The sequence below is a fragment of the Camelina sativa genome, chromosome 4 (genome assembly GCF_030686135.1).
Source record: "Camelina sativa cultivar CO46 ecotype springtype chromosome 4, ASM3068613v1".
In the NCBI taxonomy this organism is placed as follows: Eukaryota; Viridiplantae; Streptophyta; class Magnoliopsida; order Brassicales; family Brassicaceae; genus Camelina; species Camelina sativa.
Genome location: NC_141883.1, coordinates 26,109,150 through 26,125,044, shown reverse-complemented (window position 1 = coordinate 26,125,044; position 15,895 = coordinate 26,109,150). Strand labels below are relative to the sequence as shown.

Genomic DNA, 15,895 nt, shown 5'->3' with positions numbered 1-15,895 from the left:
TGTGGTCTATACAAGTTCGAGGTTCGTGAGAGATATCTGAGGTCTTTAGCTCCCAGATCAAAACCAGTCAGACCTCTATTGGTGTTAAGGTAAAATCGAAACCTATGGGACCATAAAAATCGAACTTGGACATTAAAAACTATTGAACCCTAAACATGCAAGTACACATCTAACAAAGTTTAAATTCCTAAATCCTAAAACTTAAAATCGGATTGTTTAGGGTTGTTAGATTACTTGTTAAATTGCACCAAAATTATATCAAGCTTGAAATCAAATTGTTTGAAATTGTTTAAAATTATTGCTTGATGCATAAGAACCTAGAACTTAAGTTGTTAAAATCGATTGTTAAATCTGATTGTTCTAGGAAGATTAAAAATCCGAAAATTGCATGCATCCTTGAAATTATTAATCGAATTTGGCATAGAATTTCCCTGTAAATTTAGGTTGCATAAAGAACCCTAAAATCCTAAATTAAAATCGATTTAGGTGTTTGAGAAATTCAAACCCTAAAACTAAAACATTAAAATCGGAATTATTCTATGTTTGCATAGAAAAATAAATTAGATAACTTCTAAATTTATTATAATCATTATCCTAAAGTTTAAAGAATATTTTGTTGTTATTTAAGTTAAGAAAAAAAGGAAAACTTAAGAAAAAGGAAATTCTAGCAAAAAGGAAATTATTGCATGCCTTAATCTATTTGATTTTGTTGTCTTGATTGCATGGAGTTAAACCACAAAAATTTAAGAGGAAGAAGGCATGGTTCGGTCTTAAATACCGCATGACCTAAGATTAAAATTGATGGCATGGTTCGGTCTCAAATACCGCATGGCCTATTGTTTAAATGCATGGTTCGGTCTTAAATACCGCATGCTAATAATCGGTTGTCTATTTCTGTTTATGCAGATGGCAAGGTTGAATAACCTAAACTATGCTGTTTTGGATGTCTCTGGAAACAACTACTTGAAGTGGGCATTGGTCACCAAAATAAATTTGAAGTCAAAGGACTTATTTGAATGCATTGAGGATGATTACGATCCGACCGAAAAGAAAAAGTACAAGGCCATTCCGCACATGCGCCATCACCTTGCTGAGAGTCTCAAAGACCAGTACCTCACAATAGAGAATCCTCTTGACCTTTGGACAGAGCTTAAACGCAGATACGGACACCAACAAACGGTGCTCCTACCAAAGGCTCAATACGATTGGAAGAACCTAAGGATCCAGGATTACAAATCTGTGGAAGAGTATAACTCTGAGCTTTTTAGGATTGTCTCACTCCTTAGGTTGTGTGGTACCGAAGTCACGGAGAAAGAGTTGCTAGAGAAGACTTTGTCTACCTTTAGTACTCACAACATAGTACTTCAACAACAGTACCGTGAAAAAGGTTTCAAAACCTATGGGGACTTAATCTCATGTTTGCTACTAGCTGAGCAGAACAATGAACTGTTGTTGATGAATAGTGCTATGAGACCTCCCGGTACAACCCCATTACCGGAAGCACACAAGGTTGATGTGGCAAAGGAGAATGAGCCTAAACAGCCTAAAAAGCACAAGGAGACCAAATACGTTCACAGAGAAAGACATTATGGCAGTGGCCGTGGTGGCAGTGGCCGTGGTGGCAGAGGACATGGTGGTCGTTGGGGCCAGGCAAGCCGTTTTGATGGTTACGGCCGTGTTGGTCATGGCCGCGGTGGTAGGGGTCGTGGGTCCTTTAAATCGCAAATCAAGGCTAAATCGGTTTGTCACCGATGTGGTATGTCCAACCATTGGGCTAAGAACTGCAGAACGCCCAGACATCTCATTGATGCATATCAAGAGACTTTGAAGAAGAATCCAGAGGCCAACTATGTGCATCTCGATGGTGAAGAAGACTTCGACCATGAGAATGATGATTCACTAGATTTTGAGACTTCCGATTGTTTCAAGGAAGATAACTAATTTTAGTTATAAATTTGGTTTAATTTCTATGCTTTCATGCTTTAATTTTATTCTATGTATTGGATAATTATTTTGGTTTAATTTTAATGATTTTATTTAAATATTTCTTTGCTTATTTTATTAAAGTTTAAAATAAAAATTATTGTCATTTTAGAAATGGCTGAGGAAATGAGTGTGCTAGTGGTGGACAATGGATCCAGCCACACAATTTTGAAAGACAAAAGATATTTTATAAACCTCATATTGAAAAATGCCAATGTTACGGCCACGGCCAGGCACACATATTATTGCCTAACGGCACACATATAGAATTATGTGATGCATTGTACTCACCCAGCTCTAAGAGAAGCTTATTGAGCTTTAAATACATTCGTTTGAATGGTTATCATATTGAAACAAAGGGTGAAGGAAGCAAAGAATTTTTATACATTACAGAAAATGTGAATGGCCATAAGAAGGTTCTTGAGACTATACTTGCACTAGCCACTGGTTTATACCATGCTAAGATTAACATGATAGAAGCTAACTTGGCAAAGCACAAAATGTTCAATGAACAGTTCACTCTATGGCATGATCGGCTTGGCCATCCGGGAAAGAACATGATGCGTAAACTAATTGATAGTTCAAATGAGCACAACCTTAAAGAAAGGAAAGTTATCCCTAAAAATCTCACGTGTGTAGCATGTGCACAAGGGAAACTTATAATACGGCCATCACCAGCCAAAGTTCATAAAGAGACTTTAAATTTTCTGGAAAGGATACAAGGTGATATATGTGGACCAATACACCCACCGTGTGGGACGTTTAGATATTTTATGGTTATGATCGATGCATCAACCAGATGGTCACACGTTTGCTTGTTATCCACAAGGAATCTAGCATTTTCTAGGATGTTAGCTCAAATTATAAGATTAAGAGCACATTTTCCAGATTTTCCACTTAAGACTAAACGTCTAGACAATGCTGGTGAATTTACATCCCAAGCGTTTAATGATTACTGTATGTCCATGGGGGTAAGTGTGTAACATCCTGTGGCACATGTCCATACACAAAATGGATTAGCTGAATCATTCATTAAACGAATACAATTGATAGCTCGACCATTGCTAATGAGATCGAAGCTCCCTGTGTCGGCTTGGGGACACGCAGTCTTACATGCATCAGATTTTATACGCATCAGGCCATCTAGTGAACACAAATATTCACCATCCCAACTATTAACGGGTCATGAGCCAAACATATCCCATCTCAAAACATTCGGTTGTCCCGTTTATGTACCGATTGCTCCACCACAGAGAACTAAGATGGGACCTCAAAGGAGGATGGGAATATATGTTGGATATGAGTCTCCCACCATTATAAAGTATCTTGAGTCAACCACAGGAGATTTATTTAAGGCCAGATATGCGGACTGTCAATTTACAGAATCCGAATTTCCTATGTTGGGTGGAGAGACTAGCAAGCTGGTCAAAGAATTAACATGGAATCAAACATCCTTGAATTGGCAAGATCCTCGGACTCTAGCCTGTGATGCAGAGGTCCAGAAAATTATACATTTGCAAAAGCTAGCTATACAATTGTCAGATTCCTTTGCTGACCCCAAGAGAGTAACAAAATCGTACATACCAGCTTGCAATGCACCTGTACGTATTGATGTTCAGAAGGAACATAATAATCAAGTTGCAACAGAGTCTAAGCCACGTTTAAAACGAGGTAGACCATTAGGTTCCAAAGATAAGAACCCTCGGAAGTCTAAAGGTGCAAAACAGACCGAGGTTAAGGGAATTACAGAAAATACAGACATGGCCGCGACAAGTCCTAAGGTACCAAGTGAGGTTCGGGACGCTGAACCTCAAGGACCTGAAGGTATAGATAATGATGAGATCTCAATAAACTTTATAATGTCTGGAATAAAATGGAACCGTAAAGATGTCGACATCAATGACATATTTGCATACAAGGTAGCACCTGAAATAAATGAGGATCATGAACCCACGTCTATATTAGAGTGCACTCAAAGTAAAGATTGGCTAAAGTGGAAAGAAGCCATTGACGTGGAGTTAAACTATTTAAAGAAGAGAAGTGTGTTTGGTCCGATCTTAAGGATAACACCTGAAATTAAACCAGTTGGACATAAGTGGGTCTTTGTAAGAAAGAAAATGAGAAGAATGAAATCGTGAGATACAAAGCACGGCTTGTAGCACAAGGATTCTCTCAAAGACCAGGCATAGATTATGAGGAGACATACTCCCATGTGATGGATGCAACAACATTTCGGTACTTAATAAGTTTGGCTATTAGAGAAAAACTGGATTTGCGGTTAATGGATGTTGTAACCGCATACTTATATGGTCCACTGGATAATGAAATCTATATGAGATTACCAAAAGGTTTTGAGCTCAAAAATAAGAGTGGTTCTCGAGAACAGTACTGCATAAGGCTGGACAAATCCCTTTATGAACTGAAACAGAGTGGCCAAATGTGGTATAACCGGTTAAGTGAATATTTAGCTAAAGAAGGCTATAAGAATGACCCAATCAGTCCATGTCTATTTATAAAGAAGTTTGCAAACAAAGGGTTTGTAATTATAGCAGTTTATGTGGATGATTTAAACATTCTTGGAACTTCTGGTGAAATTGCCCAAACAGTAGAATATCTCAAGAAAGAGTTTGAAATGAAAGACCTAAGCAAGACAAAATTCTGTTTGGGGCTACAACTTGAGTACATAAGTAATGGAATCCTTGTGCATCAAAAGGCATATACAGAAAAGGTACTCAAGAGGTTTAAAATGGACTAAGCTCACCCATTGACCAGGCCAATGGTTGTTAGAAGCTTAGACTTGGATAAAGATCCATTTGGTCCAAAGAAGGCCGATGAAGAAGTTCTCGGACCTGAAGTGCCATACCTCAGTGCAATTGGAGCGTTAATGTTCTTGGCTAGCCACACTAGACCGGACATATGTTTTGCCGTGAACCTCCTAGCAAGATTTAGTTCTTGTCCGACTATAAGACACTGGAACGGTATTAAACATGTCCTGTGTTACCTACAAGGGACGGTAGATTTTAGTTTATTTTATACTAACTATAACAGAGATGGTTTAGTTGGTTTTGCTGATGCAGGTTACTTATCGGATCCGCACAACTCCAGGTCTCAAACCGGGTACGTATTCACGCACGGTGGTACAGCAATCTCATGGCGGTCCATGAAGCAGACCATCATGGCCACATCCTCAAACCACGCGGAGATCCTAGCAATACATGAAACCAGCCGTGAATGTGTGTGGTTACGGTCCATGACGCAACACATCCGGACCGATAGTGGCATGGACGACAATAAGGAAGCAACCGTAATCTATGAGGACAATACGGCCTGCATCGCACAGCTCAAGGAAGGTTACATCAAGGGAGATCGGACGAAGCACATCCTACCGAAGTTCTTCTTCACGCACGAACTACAAAAGGCCGGAGAAGTTCGTGTGGTACAGGTGCAGTCATGCGACAACTCAGCCGATCTCTTCACCAAATCATTGCCGACAACAACATTCAGGAAGCTCACGCACCAGATTGGAATGCGGAGGCTTAAAGACTTAGAGTGATGCTTGGAACAGGGGGAGTAATGCGTGCTGTACTATTTTTCCTTCACCATGGTTTTGTCCCATTGGGTTTTTCTGGTAAGGTTTTAATGAGGCAGCATCCCCAAGCGCATTACAGGGATCCTCTCCTTGCACATGCACGGTTATGTCATCCAAGGGGGAGTGTTGTAAAACACTGGATGGTGGACTCCATAACCGGGCCATGAACGGCCCATACGTGTACCGTCCATCGGACATAGGCCCATCGGCCATTACCTATTCCTAGTTGGTTTTAGTCTTTGTCTTTGTACTCTATATATATCTAACCTCGTTGAGACATTATGAATAAAAACAAGAGTTTTACTCCTTCGATTCTCTAGTTCCATAACAAAAACCAAAAGAAAATATACTAATATGTAGCGCCACAAACATCGGATAGGGAAAATGGAAGTTGTTTCTCAAAGAGACCAAGCCTATATTCACCGAGCTTAGTCTTGTAAGCAGATGACTTGTATTGAGCCCAAGTAAACCCTCTATAACGCCAATCATCTTGACTTGGGACAAGGCATGACAATGGTACAATCGTCTCGCTCAAAGGAGGACCTGCGAAGTAGATCATCGATAATCTTGACCTCTTTGTATTTGTGACCACTCTATGTTTCACACTCTTGAATCTTCCATTAGTCATCACCTGCATCAAAAAAAATTGTCAATAACCACCCAACAAAAATATTAGAAATATGAAACTATTAAATTACCCTGAATTAAAAAATATTACCCTCATATTAATAAATATATTAATGAAACTATTTGGATTCGTTTGTTGTGATGATCTAGTTTTAAAATTAGTTAAGAGGAATAAACAAATAATAAAAAGAAGAAGTTGCAACAGAAAGGTTACCTGAAGAGTATCTCCGACAATAACGAAGAAAGAGGAGTGATCAGGTGGTACATCGACCCAAGTAGTTTCATCTTTGACACAGATTTGTAAACCCTCTGTGTCGTTAGATCTCAGCAGTGATATCAACTGTGGATCCGTGTGCTCACCGAACCCAATCTCTTCCTTGGTTGGAGTCTCTTCCTTCTCCGGGTAATGGTTCATCCTTAGACACGAATCGCTTTCCTTCACCTTAACCAGCTTGCTCAGCCTCTCCTTTGGTTCTATCTTTAGCTCTTCCTCTACCATCTCAAGAACTTTACTCGTCATTCCCCTCATATCTTTCATGTACTCTTCCACCATCTCTCTGTTACAACTCAAATATGTCAGTTAAAAGAACAGAACACAACAACAGGGGATCTCTGTTTTTTTTTAATACAAAAATGGTTTTAGTTTACCTGAAAACAGGAGGAGTTTGCCGGAAAACGTCGGCGGTTTTGTGAGACGTAAGGCTAAGATTAGCATTGAGGAGAATATACTCAATACAGCCGACGTCACCATTGGGTCCGATACGTTTACTACCGTAACCAAACGGGTCGGGTGGACCAGCCTTTTCTTTGAGAGAGTCAGGCAAAGCAAAGAACTTGCTGGCTTCTTGCTCCAACAGTGTCAAAAGATCGGGTCGTACACCAGGGTTGATGACTTTGAAGAACCCGAACTCCTCACATGCCTTGACGATTTGGGTTTTGGCATCTGAATCGGTTAAGTCTATAACAGGGATTATAACCGGACTCGGTTTGCATTTTGGGTTACCATACACGTTAGCTGGCTGTACCATAATTACCATGGTTTACTTCTTTTTAATTTTTTGTTTTTGTTTTTATAACAAGAGCTTTTTGATGATCCAAAGAAAAAGAAAAAGAAAAGATTGTCGAAGATCAGAAGGAAGTAAGGAATTTAAATAGAGAAAGAACTTTGGTGAAAAGAGTGTTTTTCTTAGCACTAATTTATAGCCGTCGCTTGTTGTTGTCTGTAGTAGTCGGCTTGTAGGGAAGCAGATTTTTTTTTCTTTGGTATATCTTAAAAAAATAAAAGAAAAAATTGTAGAGTTTGTTGGAAAAAAAGAATATTTTCTTTGATTAGTTACGATTCTACAAATTTTGCTGTTTTCCATACATTACTGATTTTATATTCCGCTAATAAGTAATAATCTATACAGATTTGAAATTGAGTTTTCGGTAGTGATCCACCAAGAATGATCTATATGAAAGAAAAAATTCAGAATCTATACAAACAACTAATTAAATGGAGAATTTTTGCACTCTTTAGAAAGAATGATAACTATCATAATGAATTGAATCTTTAGAATTTAATTTCTTCAAGGTATTATAGAAAAATACATCAACAATTATAATTATTATTATATCATACTACTACTTTGAGTATCAAAATCAAATTTTAAATGGAATCTAATATATTACCTTTCAATAATATTAAATTAAATTTTATGCATAATATATATATATATATATATATATATATATAAAATTATTTCCAAATCTCATATTTTAGGACAAAGATCATGTAACGGATTTTTTTTTTTAAATGAACCAGTGTAATCAATATTAGTTTTAATAAAATCTTAATACTTATTTGAATATGAGATTATGTTCCAAACATAATCAATTTAGTTTATTTTTAGACCAATTAGGCAATTACTCATCTAAAATTAATTATTCATTTATTGTCATAATATATTTTATTGAAATTTTAATTATAGCATCATTATTTTCATGAGATTCATTATTGAAAATACTAATCTAAAGTAAAAGTATGTTTACCAATTGTGAGGATATATGTTTTTATTGTTTCAACTCATCTTTGATGAGAATACTTTGGTCTATATATTTCCCATATATAGAATAAGAAATGGAGAGAAATTACGTGGGATCAATGTGTACCACAAATGTCATTTTTACTTAATTTATTACCATACAAAATTATAAATAGTTTTTTTATGGAGTATTATAAACATTAAAACAGTTTTAGACATCTCTATTCATTGACACGTATTTTAAAAATAATTAATTGCTAGACGAAGAAGATTGCTTCATCAGAAATAGAAGAAAACAAAATTACAGAAAGTTTTTTCACAAAAGATGATCATGCTAATTTGACATGTGTAGGTCTAGGGAGCGTCTAGTCTCCACAAGTACGTCTGTACTGTACAACGTAGTTTTCAATCTTCAGCTTTACCTCGTATATATATGCATGAATTTTGTTATTTAATTAGAGTTTGAGGTTAGATATTGTCGTCAGAGTTTGTATGTCCTATATTTTAGTATTTTATAAGATTCCGTCGACGTCGAAGTTTTTTGGATGATTTGTTTATGATATTTTTGCAAAGATCCCTTATTGATACTGTTGGTGCGGGATTTAGCACCCACGACATACCGATCTAAACTAAAGGTAAACCAAATAGACTTTGTACATTAACTAAACCGAGGGACCCTCTTTTTGGGCTAGCTAAACTGGCCCAAAAGCAGAAGCTCGGCGAAGTCACTTGACCGACCTCCGAGACCGCCCCCTAAGCCCGACTAGATCATCAGAAGAGGAAATTTACCATATTTGAAGATCAGAGATTTAAGGAAAATAGACTTATTTTATAATTAATGTATTCATATAAATAGAGAGATATCCTCTCATTGTAAAGGATCCAGCAATTAATACAAAAACCCTAGTTCTTCATTGTTTTTGGGCAAAACCCTAACTTTTTTCTCAAGAGATCAAAACCCCTCTTTATTTTCTAGTTTTAATCCATTGTTTTAGAGGGAGATCTTAAGTGAATTTGTCCCCCACTCAAACAAATTCATTGTGTGAATTCTAGATTCAACAATTGGCGCCGTCTGTGGGGAACCTTACACTAAGTTCTACGTTTCTTCTCTCTACTACCAAACCTAAGACAAACCAGAAGATCAAGTTCAACCATCGGAACCGCCACCTTGCAAGGCGATTTCCCGGTAGCTCCCGACGAACTGGAAGATGAATAACCCATCCACGGATTGCCCCGAAGACCAGCTTTCCATAGAACTCAATTTCGTTTCAATCGGAGCTATATTCAGAGAGATATCGCAGTTTCACAGCAGCATACTCTATCCTTCAAAATACAGATCCGCCTGCTTACCGCTAGTCAGCTTCGGGATCGATTTTTCAGCTGAATACGACGAACCACGTTACGCATAACCTAATCATAGATCGCCCCGAGAGTCATCTTTCCATAGAAACCGGTTTCATATTGATCAGACATGTCTGCCGAAAGATATCACCGTTTGTCTGCAGCATACACAATCTGTTAAAACACAGATCCGTCTTCATCGCACCAGGCAGCCTTCGGATCGATTTCCCGACAAATTACTATGACCCAGATTACGCACAACCCATCCATGGATAGGCCTTAGAGTCAACTTGCCGGAGAAGGCGACCTCAACCCAATCCGAAGTGTCAATCGAAAGTTATCACCCTATTTCCGAACTGACACATCTTGTTCGAAACCCTAGCTATCAGCTCGTCATCACGAATTGGAGTGTAGTTTGCCGCCGATCTAGAAGAAAAAAAAAATCAGTATTCATATGAAACTGAAGCCCCGAGGCTTAGCTTTCTAACAAGATCGACCACGCCTCAATCGGTGCTCTATATCTCAACTTATGACCAGTTATCTTGATCAGATGCAGCCTGTTCGCAATTATCAGATCCTCTTACATCATGAACTTTTTCCCATCGATCTAGAAAGAACCAGGTGTCATAATGCATATACATCTTAAGCCCCGAGTCTTATGTCTCTAAAGAGATCGACCTCGCCTTAATCCGAGCTGTTTCAAGAAATATATCACAGAATTCCCTCAACTGGTGTGATCTATCGAAACCCTAAAATCGCAGATCCGACCTTTCAAGAGAATCGACTTCGAAAGCATTTTTCTATCGTTCTAGAACGAACCAGACGCCGATCTACATATCAAATTGAAGCCCTGAAGCTTATCTTTCTAACAAGACAAACGTCGAGTTGATTGGCTATTCCTCGCGAAAGATATCACCGTATTTCTGGAACAGGAACATTCAGCCCGAAACCCAAAAAAAAAAAAAAAAAAAGAGGAAGCAGATCCACCTTATCAGTTCGCCCTACTTCATGGCCAATTTCGAGCAACCTAGATGAAACTTGTAGTCCATCTACATATCAATCCAAAGCAACGAGGCTTACCTTCGCAACAAGATCGACCTTGTTTCAGCCTCGTAATTCATGAGAAAGCTGTCGCTACATCTTCATATTACTAGGAAAATCATATACTTCATTATCTCAAGACGCTTGGACGAACAATGGAGAAAACAGTCACAACCAACGGTAAATTAATCGATACTTTTCTACTCTTCTTTGGAAATTATCTTCAGCTCTCAACAGCTCACTACAGCTTATCAATGGGATTTTTGTAACTCGTCCCAAAAAGCGGAGCCATGCCTTGCTTATAAAAAAAAGGGGACCAGTTACGAACTCGTTAGTTCTTAAAAAAAAAAGTCGAGCCATGCCTCGCAAAAAAAAAAAAAAAAAAAAAAAAAAAAAAAAAAAAAGCCGAGCCATGCCTCGTATAACCTCAGTTCGGAACTTCGAACTCATTAGTGCTAAAAGCCGGGCTCCACGCTTGCAAATCAAGAATGAACATCCTTTTAAACGGACATTTTCAGTTTGTCCTTCGGGCAACTTGAGTCTCAGTTCGTCCTTCGGGCAACTTGAGTCTCAGTTCGTTCTTCGGACAACTTCTCAGTGCGTCCTTCGGACAGCTCCTCAGTTCGTCCTTCAGAAAACTTTTCAGTTCATCCTTCGGACAACTTCTCAGTTCGTCCTTCGGACAACTTTTCAGGTCATCTTCTGACAACTTCAGTTTCAGTTCATCCTCAGACAACTTCAGATTCAGTTTGTGTTCAGACAGCTTCAGTTTCAGTTCATCCTCAGACAACCTCATAATCAGTTTGTGTTCAGACAGCTTCGACTTCAGTTCAACTTCAGATAGCTCTAGTTTTAGTTTTTCTTCGGACAGCTCCATTTTCAATCCATCTTTAGACAGTTTCAGTTTCAGTTTGTCTTCAGATAAGTTCAGTTTCAGCTCGTCTGCATACAACTTCGATTTCAGTTCATCATCAAATAGCTTCAGTTCTGTTTGAATCTTTGTGAGTCATACAGAATCTTTCGACATCCTGGCCAGATGCTCGACTCGCGTCAAACCGCAAAAGGGGAATAAGCCGAGCCCAGTATCTCGCTCCCCTCAAAATTTTAAAAGGGGAATAAGCCGAGCCCAGTATCTCGCTCCCCTCAAACTTTTAAAAGGGGAATAAGCCGAGCCCAGTATCTCGCTCCCTTCAAACTTTTAATCGAGGAATAAGCCGAACCCAGAGTTTTTATTTCGCACCTCAAACTCTCTGACGAGAGATAAGCCGAACCCAGAGAATTCTTTTTTGAATTGTTTCGCAAGTTCCGGTTTGGACGGATATGTAAGCCGAACCCAGAGTTTTAAATTCGCCGTCGACTTCCAAACTGGAACAAAGGAGGTAAGCCGAAGTCCCGTACTTCGCCCTCCGCCAAAGCGCATGTACGCTTGGGTTAAATTACCCAATAAGGATTACTTGATGTAAGCCGGGAGACGTCCCGCCTCGTGTAAAACTCCGAATAGAGTGAAAATTTTATTTCTTGCAAAAACAATTCTTCCAAGAAGACTGAGAGATCGACGCAGCCAAGGCAACCATCGGCGAGACCGTCTGTATGAGGGCGCTAAAGACGTTAGGATCATGACTCGTACTCTTTTTCCTTACTTCGGGTTTTCTCCCATGTGGTTTACCGGAGAAAGTTTTAACGAGGCGACGAGTCCTGACGCACAACATCAGTTTGCGTGCTCGGAATTCAGTTTTCCTAAAGTTTAGATCGAATATTTTTTCCTATAGTTCGGAAACTCGAATGGATAATCGAATCTACCGAACTGGGGGGGGGACTAATTGTTGGTGCGGGATTTAGCACCCACGACATACCGATCTAAACCAAAGGTAAACCAAATAGACTTTGTACATTAACTAAACCGAGGGACCCTCTTTTTGGGCTAGCTAAACTGGCCCAAAAGCAGAAGATCGGCGAAGTCACTTGACCGACCTCCGAGACCGCCCCCTAAGCCCGACTAGATCATCAGAAGAGGAAATTTACCATATTTGAAGATCAGAGATTTAAGGAAAATAGACTTATTTTATAATTAATATATTCATATAAATAGGGAGATATCCTCTCATTGTAAAGGATCCAGCAATTAATACAAAAACCCTAGTTCTTCATTGTTTTTGGGCAAAACCCTAACTTCTTTCTCAAGAGATCAAAACCCCTCTTTATTTTCTAGTTTTAATCCATTGTTTTAGAGGGAGATCTTAAGTGAATTTGTCCCCCACTCAAACAAATTCATTGTGTGAATTCTAGATTCAACAGACACGTCCGACGAAAATGATAAGTGTACTGTTTTGAACCACGCTGAGTCGTTCGAAAACTGAACAAAATAGACGTCACGCGGTTCTGATGTTGTGCACAACCTAGCTACTTCCTCGCGTCTACTTGGTACGTGCGAGTGCGCGTTTCTATTATTAGCATGCTTTGTCCTTTTTCCATACGTGGAGGCACTATATTTATTTTCAGTGTGTTTCTGTCGGATTATTGGGTGAACCGGTGAAGCATGTCATCGAGACATCGATCACTCATTTTTGTTTCGTATACTTAGTACTTAGTTACTTATATATACTTAAAACTATATTCTGCTAGATTCTATTTTCGGCGGTGACACTTATACCTCGGAAATGCGTATGTATACGTGGTTTGCTTTATACAATGGATCTTATAATAAAATGATGTAATAATAATAATTTTTGATAGCAGATTGATTCATGTGGTGATTAATGCTCACCATTTCCAAGGATATTCACCGAATCAAGCCCAAACTGTGTGACTCATTTTTATTAAATGTTATATTTTTGTTGTTGGTTGACATTAGTCTTCCATGTAGATTGAGCTATGTAGCCCTTTATATACAATGGATCTTATATGAACATGATCTTTAAAAACTAATTTTTTGATAGCAGAATGATTCATGTGGTGATGAATACTCACCATTTCCAAGGAATCACCGAATCGAGCCCAAACTTTGCGATTCATGTGGTGATGATCAATGACACTAGTCTTTTATGGAGTATATATCTATTGAGCTATATATAGCATTTTATATATATAAACTTTAGTTTTCATAAAACTAGTAAAACATAACTGAAGATTGTCCACCCAATATTTGAGAAGCATAACCATGCAAGATAAATATTCGGAATCATAGGCGAACTTTACTATTTACGACAATTTTTTTAGAAGTTGAGCATATATAATAACTGTGCTGATTAATAACGCCAACAAAACTGACCAGTCCACGAAATTGGTTGTTTATCTTACCGCTTTCAAACAGTTTTATTAAAGAGATATCTCTAGCTCTCCTTTAAACAACATAAATTACAATGCCCAATAACAAAGACGAGTATATTAAAGAGAGTAATTAGGAGACTAGTTACGTTCGTAAAATGTTCTTGAGATATTTTGCATAAAATCAAATTCAGCGTCACCAAGTGCAACAATCTGATGAATATGCGTAAGAATTAATGAAGTTTATCTACCATTCGAACATTTAAAAAAATTATTCGCCACTCACTAGCCGCTGGTGGTAACATGTTTTCATAGTTTAGTAGTAATTATCTTTTCCCAATAAAATTCTAGTGAAATAATCATTCTTCGAAGCTGAAAGGGTCAAATCCTACACCAATAGATTTTCTGAACTCTTTCCAACACTGCTTGGCTTCCGTGTCTTTGTCTAGCATCGTGTATATAATTGCCTGTACCGACATTAAGAAATAAATAGTATAGGATTTTACTTTTGTACAAGAATAATAATTCTAAAGATTTTTTTTTGTTTTGTTAAAGTAATATAAAGCTTTAAGTTCACAAACCTTATAAAGAGGGATTCGTACATCAGAAATCTGGGCATTGTCGTCATTTAGACAACTATACTCAGCAGCTTCTTGATACCTTTCCTGGAATATCGTCCAAATACACTAACCATTAAATCATGAACAACAGTGTTTTGAAACTTGAGATTGCATTTTAGAACAGTACGTTGCAGGCATAAAAGATTATACTATTGACAACAGAAAAATAATAATAGAAAAATAGATACCAGCAATATTAAAATCTCAACAAGAGCCATCTGCACGTTGAAGTCGGCCTCAGGCTCGTTTTTGTATCGCATGTTTGCGTCACGAAGGAGCTGCACCGCCTCCTCACATTTTCCTTCCTTCATCTTCCGTACCGCCTCCATCTATATATATTTCCCACACTTTTAATATCATTTAACTTTTTCCGTTTAAATTGATTTGATGCTATGGGTACAGCACCCTATGAGATTTGATTTGGTAGCAAACAACTTGAATACGTCATACCAAAAACAAAACTAATAATAACTTTTATATTAAATTTTATTATTTTTTGGATGATAAGGAAAACAAAACCGAATAATTCGTTTGTATTGGTCCAACACAACTCCTACCTAGTCGTAGAAGTTTAGAGGATCATGACGTGACACTAAAATATTGGATAGAATATTTGTATGTTTTGCAGATTGTACCTTAATGAAATCAATATCTTCTTTTGAAGGCAAAGAAGGGAGCTTTTGGAGACTGAATGGTCTTTGAGAAGGAATGGGTTTAGCCGAAGCAAGCATTGAGCTCACTTCAAAGAGAGACCGCAATGCGAACTTAGCTGGCAAAGGATTCATATCGGAAGCAGCGGATACGGCTGAGCTCGGCTTTCCGGATATGATCATGTCGGCGGCGCTTGGATGCGCAGCTGCGGCGGCAGAGTAGCTCACATTCTTTATCTTAAAGCCGAAGATACTTAAGGCGCAAGCAAGTGCTAGGGATGCTCCCGCCGCCACTTTTAGTGGCGTTAAGTTCTTTTTATCATCGCGATAATTATCACTTTTACTGTCTGATTTGGCCATCGTGATTGGTGATCTGATGAACAAACGGCCGCTTTGACCGACATTGGAAGGAATACCAAAATAAGGGGTTTGAGATCTGAGAACTGGTTTATGTGTGGAGGTGAAAAAATTAGAGAAAGGAAGTGTGAGTTTCTGACTATGGCCTAGAAGAAATGTAGAAGCCATTTTTCCTAAAGAGTAAAAACAAAAATGGATTTTTATTGTACTGGTTGATTTTGTGTTTAGGTAATTGATTTTTTGTTTTTGTTAGTTTCTTTACATGCATAGTATATCTGAGAGATTTAGGGTTTGTGAAGGAAAGCATCAAAATGTTGCTTCAGACAGAAGTAACTTCAGTTTGACAAAATGGCATCAAAGATTTGCTTAAACAAGCAAGTACGTACATATAGGCACTGT

At 38.1% G+C, this 15,895-nt stretch overlaps 2 protein-coding genes across 2 annotated transcripts; both read right to left on the bottom strand.

Annotated features, from left to right (window-relative positions):
- Nucleotides 1–5,851: 5,851 nt before the first annotated feature.
- On the bottom strand, nt 5,852–7,745 carry LOC104784176 (gibberellin 2-beta-dioxygenase 3-like). Its single transcript, XM_010509235.2, has 3 exons — nt 6,848–7,745; nt 6,414–6,756; nt 5,852–6,203 (listed from the first exon to the last, which is right to left on the bottom strand). Exons 1-3 carry the CDS (start codon nt 7,234–7,236, stop codon nt 5,922–5,924), a joined length of 1,014 nt encoding a protein of 337 aa, XP_010507537.1. The 5' UTR covers nt 7,237–7,745; the 3' UTR covers nt 5,852–5,921.
- Nucleotides 7,746–13,891: 6,146 nt separating this feature from the next.
- On the bottom strand, nt 13,892–15,769 carry LOC104781846 (uncharacterized). Its single transcript, XM_010506614.3, has 4 exons — nt 15,125–15,769; nt 14,678–14,818; nt 14,451–14,534; nt 13,892–14,336 (listed from the first exon to the last, which is right to left on the bottom strand). The coding sequence occupies exons 1-4, from the start codon at nt 15,662–15,664 to the stop codon at nt 14,229–14,231; spliced, it is 873 nt and encodes a 290-aa protein (XP_010504916.2). The 5' UTR covers nt 15,665–15,769; the 3' UTR covers nt 13,892–14,228.
- Between the last annotated feature and the right edge of the window lie 126 nt (nt 15,770–15,895).